Below are 11,407 nucleotides of genomic sequence, written 5' to 3' on the forward strand. Positions count from 1 at the left end.
CTAATATAGGTCATGGATAATGCATTAGTCTTTTCAGTTTCTGCTGTTGAAACTAGTAGTCATCATTTTCTGAGAGGAAGAGTCTCTGATTGATGAGTTATTTTCAGGTTGAGATTTTGACCAGGCCATCGCCACAGACCACAGGAAAATAAATAGACCTGTGAAGAGAAAGACATAGTTTGTCAGTTCTTCTATTAAATGATCAAAGTCCAGTTAATCCTTGACATGATGATCGCATACTAACCTTGAAGGGAGTTCAATACGGTGAATATGTAGATCCCAGCGAGTGAAACGTATGTAGTGCTGGCTAACCCCCAAGGTAACCCAAGCACACAGCTGAGGCCCAGCACTGTGACACAGTCCTTCCATAACCTCTTCTTTCTCTCTTTGTTTATCTTCTTCCAGTCACTGCTGCTTCCAAAGCTTCTATCACCCCTTCTTAGTTCCCAAATCTTAAACACCACCAGCCCCAGCATGCAGGCATTGAACACAACCACGAAGAAAGGAAAAGCCACGGTAGTGATGTAGCTGACTACGAGGAGCTTTTGTTCAGACTTGCCGCTTATCCAGCACCTGCTCATTATTAAAGACATAAAAAATGGGTTTGCTTAGAAATAAAATCTCCTGGCTCACTCTAATATTAAGTGATATCAAAGATAGTTTCTTACATGTGTTGTGTTAAATTGCTGTTGCTGTATTTCAGAGTGTATTTGCCATAAACACGTGAAATCCCACAAACAGCTGCAACCAGTGTAGGAAAACCTGCAAACATGGAAGACAGAATTAATGTCAGCTGAATGTTCTTTAGGACAGCGTGAGGCATTATTATCACTGTTTCTCTACTTCTCAATGCTGCTGCAACACTTCAACACAATCCACTTTCATTTAAAGATTTGTGACAGTGTATTGCAGAGCAGCGTCCCACCTAAACGACACTCACCCCATCCAATCAGGCTGAGTTTGAGCAGGTACCTCCTCACATAGATGTTAAAGACCCGGATGAGCAGAAGGTAGAGGTGGAACCCCTCCAGAGCACTCCAGGTCAGGGTGGCCAGCAGGGACCAGTGTAAAACCAGACCCAGTACCAGGCAAGATGAGCTGTCCTCTTTTTCCTTCAGTAGTTGGGCCAGGAGGCTGGACAGCAGGAAGGTGAGATGGAGGCAGAACATCGCCACTGTTAGCTGCATGTGCAGACTTATGGATTTCTCAGGATACCGCCGACTACAAGAGAAACAAAATTATTCTCTTGTTGCCAACTGTGGAGATAGTGGATATTATCTTGCCTTTTTAGATGTGAGATGATGGTAATAACTCCACACTAATGCAGCAGATAAAACAATATGTAAGAAAGGCCATGAGGCTGTAGCCTCACTTCTCTAATGGTCTCTTAACTAGATGTAGCCACAAAGTTCACTTAATACCACACTTTGAGTAGCAGTCGCCTCATTTGCATCATATAATGTTAGAAATGTAACAGAATATGGGTTGAACTGAAATGGGAAAATCAACAAATTCATTAAACAAACAAATTACAAAGACAAACATGACAAAATCACTCTCAGGCAGATATATTAATGTACACAACATTTCTTTAATTAATTACTTTACAAATTTCATTCACAAGCACATGTTTTTAACCATTAATATTATTGAGTTTGTTTTCTTAATGTTCAGGGTTTTTTTTATGGCATTTCCAGGCCCTCGTAGCAGTGTTTCTTTGAGGCTACTTGACAGAAGATGTCTCTGGGGAAGTGACTACATTTTGTTTATACCAGTATCAACATGTTGAAAAAAAATAGTTCCCAAAATGTAAGCAGCAACTGAGCTTTTGTGATGCAATCTCTGCAACCTCACACGCTCATCAGTCTTTGCAGAGACAACTGTTAAAGGAAACTGTTATAAATGCTCAGATATAGAGACATTTCTTTATATAGGCCACCCTGACGAAACTTAGTAAAAATATCTGTAGTAAAAGTTTTACCCTTTAGTTCATAAGCAGCACAGTAGGGTCTCACAGTATTTGTGTCCTTAGAGGTTTTTGCCACAAACCACACTGAGCTGCTCTCTCCCATCGAATGGCAAATATAAGCAGATTAATACCCACAGCTTGATAATGATCAATTTATTAAACATTTTTCCCCCATGACTGTGGGCTGCTAGACTTTCAGAAGAAATGTGATCAGTTATGACGAACTGGTTTTGTGTTCCACCGACTTTGTCACAGCATAACTAAACTGGTTATACTTGTGAAATATATCTGATCTTTCACAACATAACTTCATTCTTCCATGACATATATTTGCACAAGGAACACTATAATGTGTATGGCCATATTATGTGATTTAATTTTTGTACATTGTTTTCAGGTGTAGTTTTGTTACACAAGGGCCTTAATTTTGTGATTTTTGTTGGAGAGCCAACATGTTCTGAGATCCCAAGTTGCACCACAAGGGGGCACCTCCGCCCTAGTGAGATGGTTTAGTGTAATGCTACTGCTCTTCATCAGATCTAGCAGAGGCCGTCTCATCATTTAATTATTTTATTCAGTTTAGTAAGTAATAAGGCCACATGTGGACCTTATTCCTTACTGTGGCCTTATTGTCCTAAAAACTCCCTGACAAGCCTTCAGTTAATCCAAAATGCTGCAGTAAGAGTCCTGACAGGGACTAGAAAGAGAGAGCAGATTTCTCCTGTTTTGGCTTCCCTTCATTGGCTTCCTGTTAAATCCAGAATTAAATTCAAAATCCTGCTCCTCACATACAAGGTCCTAAATAATCAGGCCCCATCTTATTTTAAATACCTTGTAGTACCATTTCACCCCATTAGAGCACTCCGCTCTCACACTGCAGGCCTACTTGTTGTTCCTAGAGTATTTAAAAGTAGAATGGGAGGGAGAGCCTTCAGTTTTCAGGCCCCTCTTCTGTGGAACCAGCTTCCAGTTTGGATTCGGGAGACAGACACTATCTCTACTTTTAAGATTAGACTTCAAACTTTCCTTTTTGCTAAAGCATATAGTTAGGGCTGGACCAGGTGACCCTGAATCCTCCCTTAGTTATGCTGCAATAGATGCAGGCTGCCGGGGGATTCCCATGATGCATTGAGTGTTTCTTTTTCAGTCACTTTCCCACTCACTATGTGTTAATACACCTCTCTGCTCTGAATCATACTTGTTATTAATCTCTGGCTCTCTTCCACAGCATGTATTTATCCTGTCTTCCTTCTCTCACCCCAACCGGTCGCAGCAGATGGCCCCGCCCCTCTCTGAGCCTGGTTCTGTCTGAGGTTTCTTCCTGTTAAAAGGGAGTTTTTCCTTCCCACTGTCGCCAAAGTGCTTGCTCATAGGGGGTCATATGATTGTTGGGTTTTTCTCTGTATCTATTATTGTACGATCTACTGTACAATATTAAGCACCTTGAGACGACTGCACTTGTGATTTGGCGCTATATAAATAAAATTTAATTGAACTGAAAAATTTAATGTGGTCCACGTAATTAACATGCCAAGTAAAAGTAAAACCTGACGATTAGTTTGTCTCGGTGGGATCTGTATTTGTCTTGGTCTTTGAAATCTGTTACGGTTAAGACAGGAGGACCTAGCTTAGCTCGCCGCATGCTGGAGTTGCGTGTAGCCTTCGGCTTTGTCTTTTTTTAAACTTAAGTCTCCCTCAAAAGTACAACACCGCTCCCGTATATTTGAGTTAGTGAATTCACAGAGACAGTTTGATGTGCTGCCACTGTAACTGACTAAAGTTAGAGAAATAACAACTCTGGTCACTCTGCAATGTTGATGTGGAGATTTTGACTACACAGATAAGCCACTAGTATATGGTAGAGTGCAGGAATGTTTGTTTTATTAAACTATGTGTGGGTAAAAAGAGTGTGATTTGTAGCTCTGAGTAACAAACAAGCGATATGGCTGTTTAGATTTTTGTTTATATTATTTATATTATCATTAAGTTTATTCTGATTTTAGGAATGTGAGATAAAGAGATTCAGACGATTTGTAACCGATTTTGAACACATGAATGTGTATAATTAAAGATCTGACAGAAGCGAGAGAGGAAAACAAACTACCTGTCGTCCATCTCAGCATTTACCTGTTTTTTTCAGGACCAGATATAATCTGTTGGCTGCCCTCTCACTAGGGGCGTGTTACACACACGCACACACATATGTGTGTCCCTTTTAAATGTATATATATTTATTTATACTGATACCTCTATATTTATCTTAATATTTATCTAAAAATATCTCAATCTCTACACTTCATTTTATATGAGTGCTTGATGTTTGTTGCATATTTGCTGCTATGACAACTCAATTTCCCTCTGGGATTAATAAATTCTGATTGTGGTTTTGATTCTATCTGTGACTTTGTTACAGTGGTTTGACTTTAGAATGAAAACACTTTTTGATTAAATAAATCCAATAATAATATGTTTTTAAAAACATATTTTTCATCTCTTTGACTAAAATACCATAAAGCATACTACCTCTGTTCAACTGAATACTGTGGAACTTCACAGTGTGAGACAAAGCAGTTCACTCTGGATATGTACATCAGGATATGTACTGCTGAAGTGGAACTGTGGATAAACTTGCAAATTGTTTATTTTCTCCAATTTCTTATTTGATCACAATTGGGAACTGAAAACTATAAAGTTTTAAATGTGAATAATATGACATCTACTCACTGTAGATAAATATAGATGAACAAACTGATCAGTGCGAAGGGGGCGGAGAATCCTGATCCAATGTAAGTGATGTAGTTTAGCTTGTCGGCATCAGCTTTTGTCACCGATATTCCTGGATTCTGCAACATAAAAAGATGAAGTTGTTGTTTTGAAATGTAATTTACATTCACGTGTTTGATGGACATCTGTACAGGAGCATCTATACCTAAATTTCCCCATTCCCATGTTAAAATGGCGAGATGTTTACATGTCGGAACAATAAATGCTTGGGACTGTGTTGGTTGGTTCACCCTTCATCACAATTATATGATGAGTGAATTATTGTAGAAGTCATCCATGTGCTGGCAAAGCTTAAAATTAAGTGTGTGTGTCTTAGAGTGGCAGGTGTGCTTGTTACCGTACTGGGTCTGTGACCAAGTGTTTTGTGTTTTTGTAGTTATTTTCTTTGATTTGATGTTTTACACAATTTTGGTTCTCTTTATCGTTTTCTGCTTGTGTTATATTTATCATTCCTAGTCTTTAGTTTTCTTCTACTGTGCCTTCTCTGTGTTCCATGGTTAGTTACTTTTGTCTCATGTTTCTAGTTCCCTAGTAAGTCATGTCTCCACGTCACAGTGCTAAGTCCGCGTCTTTGTGTATGTCTCTTGTTTCCCGTTTTGCTGTGATAGTCTCGCCTCCCATGCTCAGTGTTTCCAGTTTTGCTTCCTCCCTGTCTCGTTTTGTCAGATTAAGCTCTGTGTTTCCCTCTGTCTGTTGTTGTGTTCTTACACAGTAAGAGTACAGCATACATTTGAAACAGCTCCTTAATTTAAATTGTTTATCAACAGTAACAGTTGTTAAACATTTATTAGATAAACATGGTGTTTGCCAAAGGCTTTTATGATACGTAGGAAGAGATTTTCAGCTCACCACAAGCAAAGCAAAGAACCTCTGACGTTTGCAGCTGCAAATAAATTCATGTGCCGTGTAATTTGTGTCACAGCCTTCATTGCTCCAGTAACCTATAAAGGAAACATTCTGAGTAGCTGAGTCATTTTATTTAGAAACAAACTAACTGAAGGTTGACATCTCCAAATTACCTGTTCCATCCTTTGCTGATGTTTCCTTCCAAAATACACACGTTCCACTTTCAACCTGGAATCAAAATTAACGGTAAACAGGTTGTTACATTTTCTATTTCAGATGTTCGTCCAACACTTTTGTCTTTTTACCTCTTTGTTGTGTTTGAAGGTTAACGTGATGGGTTGTGAGAGATTCTTGACTGCACGGTTTCCTGCCCGCACACATATGACTGAGTACCTAAATACTTCCAGACCCCCAAGAAGTCTCCTGCTTTTTTCGGGAGGACTCAGCTGAAAGAAGGATGATACATAACATTCATGTTAGGGTGAGATTAATTGGAAATTTTTTTTAACTTTATTCCTAGCAGACGTCTTGTAGTTACATTTCCACTAGTGGTGCAACGGATTAAAAATCTCAAGGTTCAGATTGGCTCACGGTTTTAAGTCACAGATCGGATAAATTTTCAGATCAGCAATAAAAAGAAAGAAAAAAAAGACAAAATTTTAACATTTACTTATTAACTTATTTAATTATTTTTTGGCTATTAAAACATTCAACTCAAGACTCATTCCATGCAATTGTATAAAAACTAATTAAGGTGCAATATAGGGCAGTACAGGGCTTTGTATCTACCACTCCGCTGTGATATAATGAGCGGTCACGGTCACGCAGCTTTCCGTTGCCCTGGAGGTCCACCCATTTGTAGTTGGGCAACAGAAGATGCCTGGGACAGTTCAGCCATAACTTTAAACTTTTCCTGCTCATACGTGCCTGGGTACAATCTTGTCACTGAAGTGGACGTGCAACAGGATATCATAGCGTGGCTCAAGCACGTTCATCATAGTTTAAACCCCTTATTTTGCAGAATGTCTGCAGCTAAACACCCCAGTAGCTTTTGTAATAGCTTTAGCCCGGTCAGACTGGGCAGCAAAGGGCTGCTTAAATGCCGTAAACTCCTCTGCTCCTCCACTTGGACCGCTAACGCTGGCCATAACTATCGCTTGACAGACTGACCACGCGCACCATACACATCCTTTTTTTCCTTCTTTTTCGGATCACGTGCGTGCCGAACCGTGGAGTGGGATCGGTTTGGGTTACGGATCAACCATGATCCGTTGCACCACTAATTTCCACATCACTTTAAGATTTTTTTTGAAAATGTTGGCTAGTTGCAGCTGCAGTTTGAAGTGCCACAAGTACAGTGTTATGAAAAATTTTTTGCATTTTGGTATATTTGTAACTTGGGTGTACTGCTGGATAGCTCGTTCAAACTCAGTAAGAAGCAAGTGTCTGCTGTAGTGAGATATAGCTTCCACCAACTGCACCTAATCTCTATGCGGCAGCTCACCTTCTGACTGGTACAAGGAAATTCTGCTCTATTACACCTGTTCTAGCCGGCTTGCACGGGCTGCCCATAAAGTACCGTATTCAATTTAAATTATTACTTCTTACGTTCAAAACTATTAGTAAATTAGTGCTGAGTCTCAGGGTGACCATGCGTTTGCTCTGGCTGCCCCGGTACTGTGGAATACCCTCCCTCTCGACCTCCGCGCCTCTGATTCTATTGCACTGTTTAAATCACGACTAAAAACCCACTTATTCAATCTTGCCTTTCTCTCTAGTTAACATTTCACTTATGATTTTACATTATGCACTTTTATGCTCATTTAATTCCTTGTTTGTTGTGTATCTGCTTCTTCTTCTATGTATCAGTGACAGTTATCTGCTTGCATACTTAGTACTTGCTATTTCTATTTCTATTATCTTTCTTTTATTCTCTATGTTACTTTTTAAGCACCTTGGTATACCCTTGGTTTTCAGTGTGCTTTATAAATAAAGTTTTTTATTTTTATTATTATTATTATTATTATTATTATTATTTTGCAATAACTGTCAACAATTTTTTTACATAACTGTGGAGGAATTTGTCCTAGTTTTCACAGTCAGACGGTCCTCCCCGGATGACCTGCTTGTGTGTGAGTGTGTGTGTGTCTCCCTCCCTCCCTTTATCACTCAGGAGGAGAAGCACACACAGATTTTCATTGAAGAGACTCACCTGCACCACCTTCGGGAATTGGGAGAAAATCACCTTTGGAGAATCGCACTTCTTTCTTGTTTAAGACTGTATTTGAGCACTGTAAATAAACGCACTGTCTGCTTTGCATCCAGAGCTCCGCACTTGAGTCCATACCTTCCATTAGCCGTGACACCAGTCTACTTTGCAGAATTGTTTTAATTCAGTCAAACAAGGATTTTTGAAGATGAATGGTTTGTATATAGTTGTGTTTAAATATCTCAAGCAGGATATCTTAAGTCCAGACTTCGATTAGACCCATGTGAAACATTCATGGTAGAGAGCTGAGCCACTAATGAAAATACAACCCAGAACACTTCTTCAGGTTCAATCTCAAAGAGATAGAGCTGTAAAGACAAATTGCATTGTTATGTTCAGGCCTGTGAAACAGGCTCTGTAAGATTTTTAGAATTATGTTGATGGACAAAACTAAATGCTCCAGAAGCTTTCGGATTCATGCTTGTGAAGCATGTTGTTGTGAGTTGGCTGTATGGCAGGCTTTTTATAGAACTGTAGTCAGAATGCATTGCATTACTGAAATAAAGGTTAACTTTGTTTGTAGACTGGTTGAGGAATTTGTAAGATATATCAGACAAACTTTAATTTTAGATCAAATTAAAGCAAACACTTCTCATTGTGGCCCTCAGTGAAACGTAATTGGACATCTTATTAAAGGAGCAACTTTTAATCAGTTTTCATAATAAGCAACAGCTGAGTGTGAAGAGACTCTGCTGGAGGAATGCAAGACGCATCAGCATTAGAAAATGTTGAACCTCCTGTGGATAAATAATTAAGGTTTGTTTTCTGTTGCTTTTAGCGTTACCAACCTTAAAATAACTGCTGTTAATTACAGAGGCCACCACCAGGACATCCACCTCAGACACATTTCCTATGCTTTCTTGTAGAGCTGATGATGGGATCTGAACTCTATGTTCAAATGTAGGTCTCACATCAACCTAAAAAGCATACACGAAAACATAACTTTAAAAAATGTGTTGATTGTCAGTAATTAGAGTTCATTAATACAAGAATACAGAAATTCAGATCAAAAGTAACTTTTTCACTTCTAAAAAGCACTTCAGCTCCAAATGACCTCACCTCTTGAAGCGAGTTTACTTTGAGTTGTTTGATGCCTGTCATGGAGCGGCCTCTTGGCTTGCAGGTCATAATTTTGTCCTCATAACAACTACCAACAGATATTTAACATAGTTCAGATATATAACCATGCAAACAGGGATATAACTGAGGATAAAAAAGACAAACTAATGCAAAGAGATGAGAAGTAAGATCAATTATTGGACCTTTCTCTGCTATTTGATTACTTCATTTGTTCATGGATATACATTTAAAGGAGAAAAAATGAAACTGCAAGAACTTGAGTTGAACAAAAATAAATTCTCTTGTACTGCTTTAATTTTAATTTCTGACAATAATTTAATAATAATGTTCATATTATCATATATCAAATTCTACAGCTTTGTTAAGTCTTTTGGCATTTCAAAATGGGACACTGCTACCTTTGGCATCAACGATTATAAACTCCTGTTTAAAATAAACATTTAACCTTGAGCCCTCAGCGTAACATTTGAATGTACTGTCTAACCGGTTAGTTTTCAAAGTAAACAGGCTTATTTTAACCCAAACTAGTGACTAAACTACATTTTTTACCAACTAATCTTGATTCGTACATCTAACCATTACTAATACATAAGAACCTCATAGTTTGATAAACATAAATATATTTAAATGAAGCCATTGGTACATAGAACATTTTTAAATACTATGATGTTGTCTTTCACAGGAAAACAATGTGAGAAATTCAGACAAAGCTGCTGCCATGCCAGAGACCGCAGTGTTACTGCAGTTGGTTCTTTGATGCATGAGCTGCAGAAATGATAAGACAAGGCATAAGTTGTGGTATTTTAACCCAGTCCACATTTTTTTACTAAACCTAACTCAAAACTTTTAGCTGCCTAAATCTGTCAAAGCAGCTAACACAAGGCAAAAATAAAAATAAAAAACCAATATAAAAAGTACAGTAAAAAAGACAAGTACAGACAAAAGTCAACAGTGAGAGAAAGAGGACACAGAGGTTCGCAGTCTTATGATTTACGCCATCTCCAGCACTTCTGCCTACGTCTGAGCTCTTTAAATCAAGAAACATGAGCATCAGCTAAAATGTTAGAATTGTCATTTAAATAATGTTTCTAGATGAATCAAGTCTGTATTAAGTTTAACAAACACCAGCTTACACAATACACTTAAACAATAATACAAAATTATGTTTACTCCAAAGTGTTACACTGTGTTCCTCTAGTTCAGGGGTGGGCAACTCCAGGCCTCGAGGGCCGGTGTAACGCAAGTTTTAGATCTCACCTTGGGTCAACACACCTGAATCACATGATTAGTTCCTTGCCAGGCCTCTGGAGAACTTCAGGACACGTTGAGGAGCTAATTTAGCCATTTAAATCAGCTGTGTTGGTTCAAGGACACATCTAAAACCTGCAGGACGCCGGCCCTCGAGGCCTGGAGTTTCCCACGCCTGCTCTAGTTTATAGATCTGTGACTCATTTCTCCACTGTCCTCTCAGATAAGACTGGTCTTGCTCTCAGCATACAAGTATCAGTGTGTGATTTATATGTTAGAGGCTGTATACTAACACTCTAACAAGTATTATTTGATGATGAAGCCATGTAAAAACACCAAAAAGCAGCCACTGTAGAGATGAAAACATTTTAGCCAGTATTGACAGCATTTATCTAACATTTAACTATATACATTTTCAAAAACAGGAATGTGATATGTACAGTAAGTTGAATTACCCTATCCATGATTCACTTTTTCGGCATTCATCAAGAACATTTTCACAGAAGTCTGTCAAAGTAAAACACACAGGAATGGAAAGATCAAAATTAGCATAATGAATACATTTAAACAAGATTGGAAGCTGATTAAACGTCTAAGTGGCATCTAACTCCAGAGACACATGAGAGACAAGATGTTCTTTTACAAGTGTTTAATCAGCACACTTGTAGGGAGTTTTGTGAAACTGGTTGACTTAGAGTCCTTACTAGCTATTGGTAACAAAGAATCTGGGGTAATTTTACTTTTTCAAGGATTCATAACTTTGAGATATTTAGTGTGCTATTCACTTCACAAGTATACTCCTTTCAACATAAGAGTGATAACATGGTAGGTTTACTCACCACCAGCTCGGGACATAGAAAAACAGAGGGTTGTTGTGATAAAAAGTGTAATCCACATTGCGTCTCACTCATCAACAGATATAGATCTGCTGTAAGAGGTTGAGAGGGTATTTTTCTGTCTGGTTGACGTTTGCTGAATGAGGGGGAGTTTCACATCTACATATATCACATGCTTTAACAGATCTGTGGTTCACAGCTCAGATGAGGAAATGACTCACATCAGGCTGTTTTTTGTTCAGTGCTATCACAATGATCAAATACTTTTAAGCTTCTGCTCTAAATTTCCACAGAAATATTAACTGAGAATAGAGACTGGTACACTGTGTAGAAAAAACAGTAGAACCATTTAAGAGTCTGTCTGTGAAGACAGTT

At 38.4% G+C, this 11,407-nt stretch overlaps 1 protein-coding gene across 1 annotated transcript; it reads right to left on the minus strand.

The window, feature by feature from the left end:
• Window positions 1-11,151, minus strand: LOC308398074 (adhesion G-protein coupled receptor G1-like). Its single transcript, XM_080884469.1, has 12 exons — window positions 11,036-11,151; window positions 10,652-10,703; window positions 8,928-9,015; window positions 8,657-8,785; window positions 5,905-6,045; window positions 5,773-5,827; window positions 5,603-5,694; window positions 4,694-4,812; window positions 941-1,221; window positions 669-762; window positions 245-573; window positions 1-158 (listed from the first exon to the last, which is right to left on the minus strand). The coding sequence occupies exons 1-12, from the start codon at window positions 11,091-11,093 to the stop codon at window positions 34-36; spliced, it is 1,563 nt and encodes a 520-aa protein (XP_080740595.1). The 5' UTR covers window positions 11,094-11,151; the 3' UTR covers window positions 1-33.
• Window positions 11,152-11,407: the final 256 nt, after the last annotated feature.

This window comes from Rhamphochromis sp. 'chilingali' (genome assembly GCF_963969265.1).
Source record: "Rhamphochromis sp. 'chilingali' genome assembly, chromosome: 6".
NCBI lineage: Eukaryota > Metazoa > Chordata > Actinopteri > Cichliformes > Cichlidae > Rhamphochromis > Rhamphochromis sp. 'chilingali'.

Excerpts from the sequence above, each read along its gene's own strand:
- LOC308398074 (XM_080884469.1), bottom strand. The coding sequence starts at position 11,093 with ATGTGGATTACACTTTTTATCACAACAACCCTCTGTTTTTCTATGTCC. Across the intron at positions 5,695-5,772 it reads ATCAGCAAAGGATGGAACAG|GTTACTGGAGCAATGAAGGC; the intron begins GTAATTTGGAGA and ends TTTCCTTTATAG. Across the intron at positions 4,813-5,602 it reads GGTTCTTTGCTTTGCTTGTG|AATCCAGGAATATCGGTGAC; the intron begins GTGAGCTGAAAA and ends TTTATGTTGCAG.